Below are 19,426 nucleotides of genomic sequence, written 5' to 3'. Positions count from 1 at the left end.
GCTTTTCGGAAATGGCCATGCCTACTGAGTCGTCGATCATATGAATTTTAATTTAATATTAAAAGACACGTGAAATACGGAAACAAAGACATACCGAACATCTTATGTGCTTTCGATGGTGCTTTTGTTCAATATCAACCCATTGTAATTTATTAATTTACTGTAAATTAGTGTCGATGTATTATTTTAATCAATATTTGTTTACATAGATAAATACCAGGAAGGCCTAACAGGTAAACCCCAATGCGCCTTCCTAGACAATTAATTACAAACATTGCAGATTTTTTATTACATAAATCGCTGTATTTCGAGGGACTGAAGAACACAAAATTAACAATTAATTAATTAATGAATTAATCCATTAGATTTGTACATAAGTTTTTACATATTGTAGGTAAATAAATCAAATTCAGATATTTGTGACATAACGGGTAAGATGGTTTTTGCCAATTTGATGGAGAAGTCATTTAAACAATGAAATTAGATAATTTGGCAAACTCTGATTGGAAACGTTCGACTTGGAATCACAAATATCCAAGTCTGACCAGCAGCATTAAAGATTAGCACGGGATCGAACCCGGTAACCTCTCGGTGTTAAGCATAAACGCAACCACCGAACCATACTGCTGGCTAACGATGGCCAACGATTTACGTATGGCTAATTATTGTTAGTAACTAATATAATTTGGTCTTAAAAAATGATTGGTTTCATGGTTTGGTTTTAGTTCTACTGTTATTGGCCAGTATATAATCAATGGACATTTGAACTAAAACAGTTTGCTAATGGTGATTAAGAAACAGGGACAGGATTTTCATTGAGGGCAAAAAAGAACTCGGTGTTTTTATTTCCAAGTTAAAAATTCAAATGGTCAATAAATGTATGTGGACTAAAATATATAATTGATACGTAAAAATATAAGCTATTTTAATATTAAAATTCTATAATTTAAAAATAATATATAGGTATGTTCCCATATAATATTTTATGCCATTTTATCACAGGAGTATTAAAAAGTCTCATTATCGTAGGCAACGATGAAATGCATGGGTTGACCTGTACCCTTCACATTGTATATGTATATGTATACACACTTGTAAATAAATTATTAGGTGCTCGGTACCGTAATAACCTTTCGCAATAATTCACAGTGCATTTCACCCGTCGTTAAATAATTTTGATGTTTTAATATCAATATTGTGAAACGTGCCACAGGAGGGGCGGTCAAAAATTGCGCAATTACAGCGAAAGGGTTGATGATGAATGTTTGGACTGTATTTCCTAACGACGTATCCCCAGTTTGTAACCACAGTTGCAAAATAATAGTCCTCGTTATGACGAGGGGGAGAAAGTGACATTTAAGTTCGCGGCGTGACGAGGGTCGAGTGCGTTTTTTTGCGACGGGCCGTTTGGCCGAAACGATCAAAACAACACACACACGTCTACGACAATAATCGTTACGCATCGAACGATTACCTCCCGGCGCGTTCAAATTGGCGGGAAATGAGTTTTCCAAACGAGACCGCAAACAAGATGGAAAGTCTTTATTCGTGTCAATAAAGTTTAACGAGATTTGTACGTGATACGAATTAATTTTCGATAAACACAAGCACTCTCGCTAGCTCTCTTTCCCCCTTTTCATTTGGATTTTAATCGCCAGGTAGGGAAAAATCAGGTGTTGTTACAAGCGCAAATTTTCATATACAGATTAAAAGTCACATTGGTACTTGTTTGATATTTAATCATCGTTTTAGTTCCTCAAAAACGCTGTAATTAAACACTATACATATGAGCCGTTATGATTGAAAGTCTCCTTTTCTTCATTTCGAGAACTATCTCGCAAAACAGTAAATATTTTATTTTATTTTCAATTAATCATGCATACTCGCCTAACAGATTGCTCCAAAGCGGCGAGTGTGCTAAACAGATAAGACTCGAGAAATTATATATTATTAAATACATAATTATAACATGCATATCGAAACAATACCTGACATCTATGGTCAGACATTACAAACATCGTAACAATACGAAATTTTTACATTCAATAATCATCCATAGAGACATCCATGAAGAGAAAATCTGGCGAAACCTGAGAAATAAGAATAACTTAAGGTTTTCGCAATAGAAGATTGGATAGGAAAAGCCAATTTTACAGGAATCGTTTCAAATCAGAAAAATTGACAAATTCTGTTAAGAAACGACCAACCTCGACAAACCAAGGTCTGGCCAGCAACGAGACTCCAGTGGAAATCGAACCCATGACACATAGCACGAGAGAATACAACACTCACCACTAGACCACGCTGCTGGTTATAATGTTTTGCGTTTAACAATATTTAGAAAAATACTGGTGTCCTGTAATACGTTTGTTCTGCTTGCTGACAAGCAGAACAAATTCAAAAAGATTCTGCACATATCGAATTAAAAGAAGAAGAAGAATTGGACTTCCGCCATTTTTAAATGTAACGGCCCATATAAACAAAAATAAACATAAATTACTAGCTCAATCTTATTAAAATGTGTTCCCAATATGTGTTTGTATATATTATGATAAAAGTGTTTACAAATTTTTATGCTACAGTATTTCGTAAAAGCATCGATAAATGCTGAACTAACAAGTTGAAATTATTTGCTATTAAAAATGCTAACAAATTAAATTTATTTACTTTTCAGTCTGAGCATACATACTTACATAGTTAATTTAGTTTGCCGGGTATATCGGGGTTGTCGAAATTGCTAAATTGGTTGTTAAGCTAGGCTCGTTTCTAAACTTGTCAATTTAGAAAACGTATTGTAAGTCGAACTGAATTCACGTTTCGATAAGTTTGATGTAACACACAATTATAATTAGAAAAAAAGCACATTATTTTCGATTCGATATACATATGTATGTACAATGTACATCACAGTTAAAACACTGCCAACAAAACGTACGAATATATGTATGTAATATTATATTATTTTTATTATTTCATAATTTTTTATCATATTATTATTCTTATTATTTTGATATTTTTATTATACTGTTATTTCTATTTTTTTTCTTTTTGTTTTCTTTAACTATCATACTCTATTATCATTTTTGTTTCTTATTTTAAATGTTTGAGCTTTTCTTTTTTTACCTATATGTGAAAATTATTAATGGTTTATTTAACATAATTATGTTTTTTTACTATCAATCTATGTAACTTAATAAACTGTAAATTTTCCAAATAAATAAATAAATAAATAATACGAACGTAATAACAGATCAACAAAAAATGTCTATGTATACTGTTTGCTATGAATGTTTTCTCTAGGGAAATAAGTCTGAGCATTTAGCGCCATCTATTGAAAATTTATTTAATTAATTAATTTTTCTATTGTTGTTTTATATTGTTTATATGTAGGTAGATAGCTATTTTTACCATTGTTTTCATATCAAACAATTAAATATAAATATATTTGAAAGGTATTTGAAAAAAATTCGACCGTGTGCGGATCGAAAATAGGACCGATATATATTTTTAAATTTTTTATGCCTTGTGATGCGATGATATTTCATCGGGCACAACACTATTCAAGTTATAATACTGATTTAAATTTAATTTTGATTATTCTGAATGTAAATAACAAACATATTTTATAAGAGTATTGCTAATAGGATTGTTAAATTAAAAATTTTGTTTGCATATCTTTATATATGAGATTTTAATTATTAATTATTACCTGAAAGTAATTATAAGGTAATTACATTGCCAAATGAAATTTAAATACCTCGAAAACGAGTTCAAATATCCTAAAAGTTACAAATTTACAACTTTTGGCACAACGACAGTAAGCTTGTTGGCCTCCGTAAGAAAACTTTTTTAAGACAAACAGTACTCTAAAACAATTTTACTCAAGTTATTAATCAAATTACATTCAGAATATCTACAATGTAGATTCTACTTTATGTATATTTAACCAAGTGATTAAAAAAATACATTCAATGTTTGGTTTTTTATAAATACATATAATCAAAACACTTTTTCAGTCCCGTTATATATACAGGAAATATCTTTAACATTTCTGAACGTTACTTTTACTACATTGACAAATACGAAACGTTAACGTGTCGAATATAACTCATCAGCTATGAATAATGCACCCTGGGGATGGAATTTTGGTAAATATTGTAGTCGGTAACGAGCCGTGACCGATGTTTAGGTATTACAGTCGTCGTCTCTCCGACTAGGCAGGGGCTCTACCTGGATACAAGTATGTCGAAGAGCGTTCGAAAAGCACGAACCGAACGTGTTCCCAGTCTCCACAGGTACTTCATTAACCCTCAGACAGTCTACCCCCAAACCACCCCCGTGGAATCAAAAGGAACAACCGAGCTTTTACTCTACCTGTCCACTCGAGGATTAAAAACAGTATAGCTGAATACTTATACACGTACTGTGATATTCCGATGTGCAATTTTATTATTATTTTCACTGACTGACAACGAGACTTTGGGTCGTGGAAATTGGACTTTTCCATCTACTCGTAACTCCCCACAGACCTGGGGATTCCCCTTATACAATTTCGCGTTGAAAACCCGGCGGCAAAAGCGAGCTCTAAGGGTGGAAAATCTTTAAACGTCTTCTCCCCCTACCTAGTTCAATTTTTGAGGGGGAGAAGTCTCGTCGGAAATCATTGGGATATTTCATCACTTACGTTTTTTACTCTCGCACATTTATTCCAATTAAATATTGACGCTTTTACCGCTCGCAGTTACTAAAAGTTATGTCTTTTGAAATATTTAAACACTCTGCTGGGCTTATCTCGTGTGCATCTGCGGCCACAGTTTGGGGGTAGCTGCATATAAATTCGCATTGAATATTTTATGGTGATATGCTAGTGTTTCACCCCTCGTCTCCTATTTTCATCTTGTCAAAATATTGACACTGTCAATGTTGTAGAAGTTTCCTCGACACAGTCAAACATGTGTTTGATGACGGTACCGCAAAAACTCATGCATTTTTAATACATACAGGCATCCGGGCTTTTTTTTATGCATCCTATAGTTTACCCAAATTCTAATAGCTTTTCCTCCCCCTCAATATATATATATTTTCACATTTTATCTGAACATATTGCATTCATTTTTATTTATTTCCAATTAATCTAACACATTTTTGGTCTTGTAATCATCATTTAATTATAACCATATGGATTTAGAATTTAGTTTTGAATGTTAATATAAAATTATATATATATATATATATATATATATATATATATATATACATATAAAGACGCTATTATATGTGTGTGTGTGTGTGTGTGTGTGGCTTAACGCTAGACGAATATAATGAATCGATAAAAAGTCTAAACTTTGTATGAGTTTATTCGTCGAGACTTTGTTGCGTGTCGAACCCGTGAAACCGTAAATATCCTCTTATAGGTATATCTGAGTTCAACGAGTCAACCACAATAAAACTTACGAATAACGCGGGCTCCACATTCTCGTCGAGACATCTCGGTCTCGGGTCTCACCGAGACAACACGAGACCAAAAGTAGCTCTCCACATTCTCGCTCTCGCAGTTGTCTGTTCGGTAGTCATACAATATGGACGTGTTAGAAACGTCTGTCGCTGTAGCATTATGTGCAATAGTATATTACAATTTTTTATTAATTCGAGAAAAAAAAGTTATTAAGAGACGTTGGAATGTTTTATTACTGTTGCCATCCATGATAACCCCCAAAAAAGAATCCATCACGTTAAAAGCGAACCATATCGGCGTATATATATCATCAGTGTCGGCGCCTGAATGTTCCGATGCTTTTATTCTTCGCTTATGCATCCTATAAGTTGTCATAAGGGAGTCTTTCTTGCTTTTCAATTCTGTGAGAGGTATATTCATTATTTCACTTATTTTATTTCACGCATCGTGTACTTTGTTTCTGTCTGTATGGTCCCGATGTTTAGGATCCCATATAATAGGATGACACTGGTATATTTCCATAAATGTTAGTTCGAGATCGTGCGTCCAATTTTTAGGCATTTTTGTTAATAATTATTTTTATTCATTCAAATTATCAGAACCCTTTGGAAACTATCCACAAATAATAAACTAAGAACCCCTGCTTTAGATATAATGATAAAACTATACCCATCTCTCAAATGTATTACATCTTTGAAAGCATTTGTTACATATTATATGACTATCCAAACAAACACCATACACAAAAAAAAAAGAAAAGAAAAGTAGAAAAGATTTTATTGCTTCGAAAATGTACATTTGAATTTTTGAAGAAGCCACTTCACATAAAAACCTCTTAAGAAAGAGCACTTCTCAGGCTCAATTTTAGGGTTTTCACAGACAGACAGACCCGTTGAATATTTAACGCCCGCTCGCTGTTTATTTTATGACCGAGCATTGATTCACCAAGACGGAGATAGGGGGGCTGGAAAGGAAGGTGTGGTGAATTTTTCCAACTGAAGATATATGCGCAAATTACTAAATGTTATTTATTCAACAGGCGAGGGTCGCTGGGAGCAGTTGAAACCTACCGGCGATTGTCCACCATCTCTGCAGGAACACAGTGCCGTCGCCCACCAAGGGAATATATACGTCTTTGGTGGAGAAGTTGGCTTTTCCAGCACGGAAACACCCCTTTGGGTGTACGACGTTAAGGTACTGGTTCATATTTCAATGTTATATGCGAGATTAATTATTTTTTATTTACTATATTTTGTCCCGGTGTGTACTTTCAGAATAATAGATGGCGTAAAGTATCGTCGAGAAAGGGGGCAACGGTACCCCGGGGACGTAGAGGTCACACTGCACTTGTCCACAGGGGGGCAATGCTTATTTACGGAGGCTACCAAGACTTGAAAGGCTCCCTCAATGATTTATGGGCATTTTATTTCGGTATACATTATGTGTTGATATATGGAATTGGGTTTATTTATACTAAATCTCTTTTTTTTCATTAATTGTTTTGTGGAAATGATGTTTCAGAATCTGAATCGTGGCATTTGTTGTCGTCGAGTTCGAGAGGTGGAAGTCTTCCACCTGGTAGACACAAGCATTCGGCTGTCTTGCACGATGAATCGATGTGGATCTATGGTGGGATGCAAGATTTGAATGAAAAATCCGATTGTTGGAAGTGGGATATAGGTACGGATTTTAACTTTATTTGAATTTGTTACTTTGAATGTTATGGCAAAGGGGTTTGGTGCAAGCGCTCGACAATCACCTGACAGACTGAACGACAGATAAACTGGATGGCAGCTTTAAACGCAATTCTCGTCTTCTCGAATGATAGATTGCACATCAGATGACGAGTAACCTCAGTCTGTCTGGTGATTGTCGAGCGCTTGCACCGCACCGATGGCAAAGATAAGAAATGCTGGTTAGTCAGTTGGGAAATCTGGTGAATCTCTGCTATCTTTAAATTGAATGGCTATCCTCACATCTTTAATGCTATAGAATGGGTGATGGGTTTCGACCAATTCCTGGCCTATGGAAACACAGTTTTTTTTTATTTTGTGTTCAGTTTATACAAGAGTTTATTTTGTACAGTGTATTCGAGGAGAAGGAACTAGTTGCTCTGCTTCTGGTGGAGTGGCTGGATGAACTGCCTGTTGAGTCCACTGTGCAGGTTTATATATGGTAGTCTGATATGTGGCCGTGTGCAAATGTCTTTGTCTGGAGGTCGCGTGTTGCAGCTGCACTGGGGTCGATTTCGTGCAGTTACAATGTATTTTCGTTACGCTTGAATTGGTTGTTGGTATTTCGTGGCGTGTAGACATCGTTTATATTTATTAGAATCAGATTGCGGTAGTGAGCGTCAATGATCAATTCATTGACGAGATTCCTATAGAGCGAGGCGTCAGGCAAGGATGCATCCTATCACCTACTCTTTTTAACACCTACACCGAATCCATCTTCCACGTTGCTCTCCAAGAAGCAGAGGGTATCAAGGTAGGCAGCGAGACAATCAGCAATATAATATATACTGATGACACGGCACTAGTCGCTGAAAATTTTGCAGACCTGCACATATCTCTAGACCGTGTACATCAAGAAAGCAATAGTAGATAGAATACAAACAGACAGGTGATCTAACGTTGGTTGGAGAGGTGTTAAAAAGAGTCGAAAGATTCAAATACCTGGGTACCTGGCTAAATGAAGAGATGGATCCAGGATGAAGATCTAAGAATCCGCACCGAGATGGCTAGAACAGCGTTTATCAAAATTAAGGCGGCGCTTACAAACAAGCATCTCAATCTTCATACGCGGTTGAGATTCGCAAAGAGCTACGTCTGGACAGTATTACTACACGGATGTGAGACGTGGACTGTGAAGACCAGGATGATCAGCCGCATCGAAACTTTTGAGATGTGGGTCTAGCATACAGGCTTATGCTGAAGATCCCGTGGACCAAAAAAATGATAGGGAGGGGCAGGGAACTTGTTTCTGTCATCAAGCGGAGAAATATGGAGTACCTCGGACACATGACATGGGGTCCAAAATACGAATTTCTCCGTTTGATAACCATGGGAAAATAGAAGGTAGAAAATGGATTGGCAGGAAGAAGTTGTCTTGGCTTCGAAACATGCGCATGTGGATCGATATGAGCGCCGAAGATATGTTCCGAGCCGCTGAAGACCAGTGCGGATATCTTCAAATAATCGACGAAGTGGTCGCCAACGTCCGGATGCGGACAGGGCATTGAGAAGAAGAAGACTTCGTTTGGTTTTGCAGTTGCGAGATGACGTCAGTGATTGAGCGTGGGATATAGTGCAGTTCGATGCGGTGCAAACGATCGACAAGCGCCAGACAGACTGAACCACATATTAACTGTACGTGTACCTTATGCGTGCGCACTGCTTGCACTTACACTAAGCGAAATCTACCCGAAGTCCCGACATACCTACCCTGTATACGTTCTGTACTTCTAATACTTCAGTTCCGAATTTTGCCTTATTAAACTCGCCAGAAAGATCCAACTCAATTTTAATAATTGCATCTGTGCACATCGAAAGGTTACTCGTCATCTGATGTGCAATCTATCATTCGTGAAGTCGAGAATTGCGTTTAAAGCAGCCATCCAGTTAATCTGTGGTTCAGTCTGTCTGGCGCTTGTCGATCGTTTGCACCAAACCCATTCCTACAATGCTACAATCAGCCTCCAGATTTCTGACCATTTTTGCTACATGGCCTGTCAATTTCAATTTTCAAGTTTTAACAAATTAAATGGCTATGTAATTATATAAATATTTTATATGCATACATCTCTGTTTGTACAAGCAATATTTTTAATATATTTGGATAGGTTAATTTTATTTGTTCATTAATATATAAAACTAAAAAACGGAGGTCAAGTAATATGAAAACATTTTTTAGGTTATATTATTCTCAAGTTGACTTTTAATTTATCTTGCCCTTCTGATTTATAAACCAATAAATAAAAATCTACCGTATTTTATATATGTATTTAATCATTGGAAATAATGCTTGTGTTATAGTATCCAGTCAATGGCATCAGATACGTTGCAAATTCTCTCCGGGACCTCTACATTCGCACGCCGCTTGTCGCCTCCCCGGATATATGCTGATCTTTGGGGGGGAAAATAATGGACACCCGACCAACGAATTGTGGAGATTTCACTTTGGTTAGAAATTAATTTAAGCCATTTCAATTTTTGAAACCGATTTTAAGTGTACTAATATGGCCGTCATCATATTACAGCGACTGAAATGTGGGAAAAAATACACGTGTCAGGCAAGAGACCTCAGCCTCGATCAGAGAGCATAGCCATTGCTGTATCAGAATTACATCTTCAGGGCGATCCTTGTGCTACACCTTTGGGAGGTCCTCGAGGACGCTCCCGCCCCACACGTTGCTCCACAACGGAGAAGACAGCGAGGCACTCATCGTATCTTCCGAACAATAAGGTTACCCCCTGTGAAAAGACTTACGTTTTCAAAGCATCAAATCAAAATTATGTAGACGGCAGTCCGTCTCAAACCAACGACAGTGCAAAACTTATAAGTCCAGCGGCTCAAAATTCAACCGGCGGCATACTGAAAGAAATATCCAAACTGTCGCAAATTAACATTTCTAGATTAGGACACAACAAGTGCAGTTATAGCGTTCTCACTAGCAGTAACGACTCTACGGAGAGTTTAGTGTATCAGAGCCAACCGAGCAAACCAGCGGATTACGACTGGGCGACTACCGAGTCGAAGAATTCCATGGTCAAGTCGCAGAGTGCACACGTAATCAACAAAAGGCGAGTCACTACGAACGCTTTAGTATCACCTGTAATACCTGAAGTTGGAAGTTTTCAACCGAAGCCGTACATCAACAGACATCAAGCGTCTATAAATGAGTGGCGACGGAAGGAGATGACGAGAGAGCCGATATCTGTGCCGAACTTTAGCGATTTGACTTTGCCTACACCCGTTTTGACACCTGTAGAAGCTGCTAGATTAGTCTTTTTAGATTCTGAAGAAGAGGAAGGATATAATAATGACGTATTCGATCCTCCGGCTGATGATCATGACATAGTTCAAGTATTACCGGCTCCGACTCCGTGCGACTTTGCCATAATTCACAAAACATTTCAAACAAACACTCGAGATGATAGTTATAACTCTCATTTAGGCTCATGTGCTACTGACAATCACATTTATGAAAATCTACCAAAGCAATGCACCATCATTCCGAAGTCGACTTCGGTGCGTTTTCAGAACTATCCAGATTTGGAAGAAGCTTCAGATGAAAATTCCACATCAGACTATGCGAGCATAGAAGCCGTCAATAAGATTTCATCAAACAGTACATATAGCATGTCTACGAGGCACAGTTTCACACCTCAAGACGAGAGCGATCTCGGAATGCAAGTCTTCAAATCAAACATGAAGCATTCCGATACGGCTTTTGGTTTTTGCAATCCGAATTATATGGGACCTGATATTCAAACAATCCTATCAAATAACGCCAAGCAAACTTTATATCAAGATTCTTCTGTCACCACGAATACTCAGATTGCTAAAATATTGAACACTCCCGACAGCGGAATAACCGACAGTAGGAGTGATAGTCGACAGCTGTTCCTAATGGAGGATATGGTTGAGATGACAGAGTTTAGCAATTCTTCGACTTCTACTAAAAAAGAAAGTAAGACTATATCACACGCTAGCGGTGAGAGTCGACTGCCACCAAGATCTCTGACGATAGAATCCCCTTGTAGTCCGTACCAAAGCAAGGATCTAGCATACAAGCCCCGTGCCAAAAGTTCTAGCAGGGCAGAAAGGCAAAGGAACAAGAGTGCTCCTGTGGATGAAGAAGCCCACGATATGTCTTGTTTCACATCCGATATAGTGATTCCGTTGTATGTTTACGTCATTGGCGGGAAAGAACAGGGACAAGTGGCCGTTTTTAAACGACCATTGTCTGTTTGGAAATACAAACTGTTTTAATTTTGATAATTTTGTAGGCAGTTGATTGGTGTATTTATTTAATGCTGATAGAAGATCCAAGTCCAGCGTGGGGTGGAAACTTGTGGACAATTGGTATTTTGAAAATGAATTATGTATACAAATTGAAAAGTAAAAATATACCACATACATACATACATAGATGGTAAATCAAAGTAAACTATTTTTCAGTTAAAGTGCTAATTTTCAAGTAATCATGTAATTGTTTCCACCCCACTATATATGAAATACATATACGGAGAAGCTTCTCAGTAAAATTGTTGTTGGTTAGGTTATAAAAAATTATTTCAATGTTTATTCAAGTGTTCCAGATTAAAATGCACGATAAAACTTTGTAAAAATGATCCAAAGTCGATTATATTTATACTTATAGAAGACACACTGTTTAACTAATGTTTGGATTTAATAATTTAATGATATCATTTTTTACAAATTTAATCGGTTCGTATCAATTTACATGTCGTCTATATACATATGAATAGTAATGTTCTATGAAAGTTTTGTATTATTTTGAATATAAGTTACCACAGAAATTTTCTTCCAAATATCATATGTTAAATTAGTTTATGTTGATTGTCCGTAAAGCTTTATTGTGATTTTGAAAAATAGTTCAATATAAATATTATGGAGATATTATTAACGGTTATAAAGCTTTTTTAATATTAAAAATTGTAGATATTTTATAAATCTATTTGTATAATTCAAAATGTGCAATTCGTTTTATTTTATTTTATTTTATACTTGAATGTGTGTGAATGTGCAATATTTTCTTTTATTAAATAGGTTTTTTGTTTATTTCTTAGGAATTAATGAAATTTGGATGAGCGAGCTTTTGGAAAAAAGTAAGTCTGATAAATGAACCGTCTCATTTTCTAGTATATAGTAAAATTAGAATTTTGTCCATTAACCCTTATTAAATTGATTATGAATAAATTTCAATGATTTAAATGTTTAATATTGGAATGTGTGGATTGATGTATATTTTAAATGCCATATTTAATATTATATTATGTTAGAATACTGTGTAATAATTCAACTCACCAATTTGATCAATCGTTAGGTTAGGTTTGTTATCTTATTTAACAAACGTCTTATAAATGCAGTTAATTCTTACTATATTTTATTGTTAATCAATGTGTTCATTATTCAGCGATTATTTTGACTCAATGTTGAATATTTGTATGATTATTTGTTAACTTTGTGGTTATGTTGTTTCCGTTGGATACTTTTATTATTTTCATCGATTTTGTAATAAACTGTTCATTTTAATGCTAGATTAAGTCGTCCAAAAATGCAAAGTAAAATTATAAAATGTCACATCAGTGTAGTGATTGATGTAATTGCCTTTTAATTAACAAACGGTGGACTGAAAACATTTTAGCCTATATAGATCGTAGTAACGTTTGGCAAAATTGTGTAGTATTTTTTTATTTATCGTACATTTTTAAACGATAAAACATGCAAACTATAGTGTTTTAGTTTGAAAATAAATCCGTAATAATACATATACAAAAAAAATACTATAAAAATATAATCATCCAATACATAATTTTGTTGTTGTGTGCCATATTTGATTTCTATGAAGTTTTGTGTACCATTAAGCCATTTTTTTTATTATATGCACCATTCAAATATGATTCAATTGAATATCAAACTATCAGTACAAGTGCCAATAATTATATACATACATATGTAGCTCTTTAAATGTAAATACATACTATTATTTCCATCTAGTTCTGAATCCACTTATTGTGCCAAAGCTAAATACATAACAAGTTTGAGCCGTTTATTTCACATTGTAGTCGTTTATTTTATCCAATCGTTAAATTTTAATATCTATCATATGTATATGTAATTACATTCATATTGTCTAAAGAAAGTGTTCAATTTGAACTAACGAGTCTATTTTAAATCTAGTCTTTTTATACTATGTAGTGGATCTTCCATTAGCGGCGATGACTTTTTTGCAATTTTTCACAACTAGAGTATAACTGTTTTCAATTTTTCTGTAATGGAAAGCTATTTTTCTAGAAATACATGATAAACTTAGTCTACGCTACAGTGCTATGGTGTACCTTACGGGGATATCTCATTCAAATTTGATATTGTAGTATGTAAATAGGTAAAATGTCGTGCAATTGATGGATAAACAAAAAAGTGTTCTTTAATTCTTAAGTGCAATCATTATATTTTCATTATACTATTTCCTATTCCAACATAACTGACATGTGCACATTGTTTTTTACCTTTGCATTGTGCTAATTTTTAAGTATTTATAATTTTTTATACGAAAAAGAGCACCAAATGCTGCCAATTTGAAAATGTGTTGAATTTTTTTGAAACTTGCCACAAAATATGCTCTCATTTTATGCATTTATTTATACGTGTATTTGAATTGCAGTGAATATTATTAAATCACCAATAATAAATATTGATTGGACGTTACTCAACATTATAACTATATTATGTATATGTTGTGAATTAATCCACTTTTACATGTTAAATTATTATTTATTTACACATTAGCTTATTATGTATAAAATTTATGATTATTATTTATTTTTTAATATTTCTGCTATAATTATTTTATGTGTTTTTATTAATTAATAGTACATATTGATTATGTAAATTTTAATTTAAGATTTTTTAAATTTTTAATTTGTTAAATTTGTAGTAAATGAATATTATATTACCTATATATAGCGTATATGCAATTTGTATTTGTGTTCCATCCAAGTGAATTATTACATAAAAAAGTGATTATTTTAAAAATAAATGTGTTTTTTATTACTCAAAATGCAATTTATCATTTTATCTTATAATTTTGAAAAGAAGTGTGAAAATACAGACTTAAATATCAGTTTATTTTAAATAAGAATGAAGAAAAACACTGAAAAATACTATGATGAATTAAAATTGTAGGTTAGAATTATGTATTTGATCCTCCGCTTTAATTTTTTTTTGTTTTTGATAGCGTTCTTTGACGTAGTCTAGGAATATTAATATCCATAGAAGTAGAATGCATAGAATGGTCATTGTTAACAAAAGTATCGTCTAAAAGCGAGCCAACGAAGAGAGATACGGAAAGTCAGAAGAGAGACGAAGTTTAGCAAACAATGCCGCGCAGAGTTTTTGTAGCAACATTTTTGGAGGCTGATATGTTAATATCTCAATAGGTTTTTTTTGGCTTTAAAGAACTCTAATTTAATTAAAATTTCTGAAAGACTTTCCGTGGAAGCTGTTAAAAAGAGGATCTGTCCAGAAAACCACTGATTCCTGTTTTTAATTTAATTATTATTACTATTGAAATATTTATTAAATGACTTTCAATGTAGGTAGCTATCAGTTTATTAAACTTTGCATTTTATATATTTCTCATATTGTATTATATTTATCCGAAAATTTTAATATTTACATACGTATACATATATCACATTGATATTGAGACAATTACATTTGAATGATAACTGTTGACTAATTAATCAATGATATTCTTCATCTATACTTACATATTCTTAATATCTTTGTGTGCTTTGTATTTAAAATTTGTCTGTAAAAACGTTTGCATAATTTTGTTCGATAGGAAAGCTCCAAATCGGTTATGGTAATTCAGTACGCCGGATCCCCATCGATTAATTTTCATTAAGTGTTTGTCCGGTAGATTCAGGTGCCTCAGAATCACAATATAACTACGTACACAGACACTAATATATGTAATATATGTACTACACAGCTTCGGGGAGAGCAGATGTTTGTTCAACTAATTACCCCGGCACTGGCCGGCCACCCACATCACCGTTAATTGCAGGAAACAGTTTACAGCACACCCTTCAGATAACAATTTGCAGCCAGTGCACATTTTGATAACAAATTTACAACATTCATCACACACACACACACACACACAAACACACACTCAACTCCCTCGGTATCACTTTGGTAAATCGATTGTGAAAATTTAGATGGAAGGAAGCTGGGCATCGCACAAGTTCACATAATGACTTTTAAAATTTAATATAATACTACTCGAGGGTATTATGATGGGAATTTTATTACATTGGAGACGACAAAATGTACTTTTATGATCAATTTGCTACATGTGGAGATCGGGGATATGGTTTCCTATCCTGAGATTAGAGTTAAGTGTGATGTAAGATAGTGCTTAGTATATACATTGTTGTTGAATATTTCCCCTAGCTCAGATGAAGTGTTATAAGTAGAGGTATGATAGCCAAGGGGTCGCTTATTGTTCCATTGTTGTATATCCTTTGTAAAAAAGGTTCGGCAAACCTTTAACAATGCATTTACAACATTTGAACAATACGCGGCACCTTCTGGGTCCGGGCTTTAGTTATTAGTTCAAAGGCATCACATATATTAAACCTTAGCTTAGTGCAATCTTGCAGGTACAGGTTTTTCATTCCGAATTGACCCTTTTTCGTAAGTATTATAATTTAAGTAAGTAAATAAATAAATAAGTAAATAAATAAATAAGTAAATTTAATATATAGGTATTTCATTTCAAATCAAATCGACCCTTTTTTATTCATTTTAAATTGACTCTTTCATTTCAAATAAAACATTTTTCATTCCAAATTGACCCTTTTTCATTTAAAATTGACCTTTTTTCACTTGAAATTAAACCTTTTTCATTTCAAATTGATCCCTAAAGATTTAATTTGAAATAAAAAACCTATATATTGTTGCGTAGAGGTGGGTGGAGGATCCAAGTAAAAGGCCAAAGTCGTGTCACAGCATTTAATGATGATTAAGGAGATACACGCACTGGCAGTGCTCCGTCTTATAAGGGGCAGGTATCTCAGGGCATCCCTATTGTTTAGGCATGTACCCGGATACGTATTCCTACGACACCCAGTGCCACGGGAATGCGACTGAGTACCGCTATCGCCGCTAAGTGCATTCGGGGGAGATAATCCTCGAAACCAATTATAGCGGTCACACAGTCTCTGGGATGCGCCTCGGCCTAATCCGATTGCAATTACCCGGCGGCTCTTTTTAGTATACGTAACAATATTAAATACATAATGTTTTTTACGCATTTAACATACTTATTTATTTATTTACTTATTTCAATTGAAATTATCATACTTACTATCAAATCAATTATATATAGAAATATGTACATATATATGAACTGATAATACTTATTTTGAGAATACAATTCATCCATTTTTGAACAAAATGGTTCAAAATCTTCACGGTGTATTATACATAGTAGTATTTTGAAGAAAAATTATGGTTGAATCTCATCCGTGTATTGTATTTATATGAAGAGTTGATCAAATTATCCATAGTCAGGTTCGTTTTAAGCTGCAATCACTCTCTCAATACCCACATCTCCCCATTTATTTACTGAGGTAAGCAATTTCATTTTGAAGTGGGTTATTTGATTCGTTATATATTAAATTCCAATTCGCATGAAAATCACGCACTTCGAAAGCGGAAAAAAGGATACCTACGCAACACAAAGGTAAAGAAATGGAGAAACGATGTGTGTTTCCACCGATAAAACCCAAGGAATTAGGGCACGTTTATGGGAGGCACGAGGATATCCCACCAGTTCGATAATGCAAAATCGAATGTAGAAAAATCTCCCTCGCCGGAGAAAAATAGTCACCGAAACGTCGTAGAACGAGATGAGAGGCTGACTGATTGCTGCCAAACAAATTGTAATCAGATAAGAAAATATATGTTATATAGGAGGGGAAGGCTCTGAAACTTTTCTTTTTATTGAAGGGACGAACGGGTGAGAGGAAATCGTCTAAAACGAGATGTAATAATTCACGATGTTCTTGTCCTATGTATGGGGTTTCGACATCCTTCTCGTGTCGACTTACATTTTTGTAGAGTGATCGATGGTGTCTGGTGTTGATTTGATGACGTTGATACAAGCAATTCAAATTGATGAAATTTCCTGTTTCAGTGTTTTCAGTTCAAAATTCAGTGTTTGTGAATATTCGGAAATCCACATGGGACGAGTGGTGAAGTTAGAGCTCGTCGTTGCAGATGAATGTACTTGAAGTGACCTGAATATCTTCGAATACAAACATCTTAGACATGTAATAAGATTATATTCTGCCTCTAATGCGTTTATTTTGGGATGGGAGTACATATTTCGAGTTCATGTGAGTCTTATTTAGAAATATTGTTTTAAATATACATATTAGGGGGACCGAAAAGTAATCAAAACTTTTCGACGAGATCTTTCGCAGTCAGTTTGTGTCGAGACACGGTCCAGTAAACACTTAAGTTTTGTTATTATGTTGAAGTTATTGTTGTAAATTTATTGTTTCTGTTTTAAAAAAAAACCTATCTGAGGAAGGATGTCGACACCAATAATAGAAGAAGGGCACTTGTGTCATTTTATGCTGTTTATGTTAGACCAAGTAATAAAGGCAAATGAAGCAGTGAAAAAAATTACCGATACTTACAGGGATATTCTGAAACTAAATAAGTGTCATTGGTGGTATAAATAATTTAAAAATGGGAATAGGTACATCAAGGAGATCGCACGAAAATAAGAGTCCAAAAACTAGATGATGATATTTTTGCGTAGGGGTGGGTGGAGGATCCAAATAAAAGGCCAAAGTCGCTTCACAGTATTTATTGGGTGATTAAGGAGATCGACGCACTGTCAGTGCTCCGTCCAGAATGCCTTGATATGGCCTAAGTACCTGCTTATAAAGGGCAGGTCGCTCACTGCATCTTCCTCGACGCGTTTGTTTACCTATTGTTATAGTCACGTACTAGATATGCAGTCCCACGCTTTCGCGCTGTCAGTAAGTGGCTGGGTGCCGTTACCAACCACTAAGTCCATTCGGGGGTCTCTATTGTTAGCCGACAGCACTTACGCCTGGAGATAATCCTCGAAAACCAATTATAACGGCGGCTCCTTTTAGCATATGTATGCTACAATATCTTGACTTTAATGATGGAATCAGATCCTCGTCAAACCATCGAGGAATTATCGTTGGAAAAGATAGTTTTATTATTATTTATATGAATTATTCACTACAATATATGATATTTATTTATGGTGGGCATGTCACTACAGAAATCTCAAAAATAAATATGATTGATAAAGTTTTGTAACAATTATGTACTGGTTCATCAGTTAATGAAATTTTGGGTCTTTGAAAGACGATAACTGTTACAACTAGGATCCCCCTGATTGATTTTATTGTGTTGCGAACAAAAGCCTGATCTGTTGACAAGTTGCTAGTAGCTGAGAAGCAGCTGCGATAAATAAATAGCTGGAAACTTGTTTTTAGGCCAATTTTTAATTCAATGCTCGCCTTTTCAGTCTGATGTTATTGGATTTAGTTAACTAATTCAACACAGTTTAACATTTGGTTGGGATTCATGTCATTATTTTATGTAAAGACTAATGCTAAGAACATACTCAATAGTACGGCACAGGACGCGTTAGTGGACTCCAGCTGTGATAGGTGTGTCTTCATGTCATGCTAATTCGTATGATCTTAAAAGTTTCTCTTACATTTCTTCAAATATGGGAATCTATGTCGATACAAGGATAAAATATCACCAGAGACACTCCAGGGGGTGAGGTTTACTAAGAGACGCGACGATACGGATTTGATCTAGCAGCGTTTTTTTACACGCGCAAAACTATCTAAACAAAAACACGTGCCACGTAATTCTCTTTGTGTTTTCATTTTAATGAATTTTCCTTTTAAAAATAAGCTATAAAAAATTAGGTTAGGTTAAGTTCGTTTCATGAATTTAAATAATTATATAAAATAATTAATAAGCAATGAAGGTCGAAGGTATTTTAATTAGCGTGAAAATATTTGAGCTTTATTAAGCAGCTTTGGTATAATTTAATAATAGTATACGTTTGAGTTAATATAATACTCAAAAGTTAAACAATGTATGATGTTGATTAGACAAAAATTCAGATTAATTAAATTATGACCA

At 34.5% G+C, this 19,426-nt stretch overlaps 1 protein-coding gene across 1 annotated transcript in view; it reads left to right on the top strand.

Moving 5' to 3' along the window:
• LOC143920411 (uncharacterized) overlaps positions 1-11,568 on the top strand; it is a 31,773-nt gene extending 20,205 nt beyond the window's left edge. Inside the window, exons 4-8 of the mRNA XM_077443294.1 lie at positions 6,495-6,649; positions 6,730-6,886; positions 6,977-7,135; positions 9,490-9,636; positions 9,714-11,568. Coding sequence (XP_077299420.1) covers positions 6,495-6,649; positions 6,730-6,886; positions 6,977-7,135; positions 9,490-9,636; positions 9,714-11,449 — 2,354 coding nt within the window. The 3' untranslated portion in view covers positions 11,450-11,568. The remainder of the gene's footprint in view (positions 1-6,494; positions 6,650-6,729; positions 6,887-6,976; positions 7,136-9,489; positions 9,637-9,713) is intronic.
• Positions 11,569-19,426: the final 7,858 nt, after the last annotated feature.

The sequence above is a fragment of the Arctopsyche grandis genome, chromosome 12, assembly GCF_051622035.1.
Source record: "Arctopsyche grandis isolate Sample6627 chromosome 12, ASM5162203v2, whole genome shotgun sequence".
Lineage (NCBI taxonomy): Eukaryota > Metazoa > Arthropoda > Insecta > Trichoptera > Hydropsychidae > Arctopsyche > Arctopsyche grandis.
The sequence above is the reverse complement of the archived record's forward strand: the minus strand, read 5'-3'. Positions and strand labels throughout refer to the sequence as shown.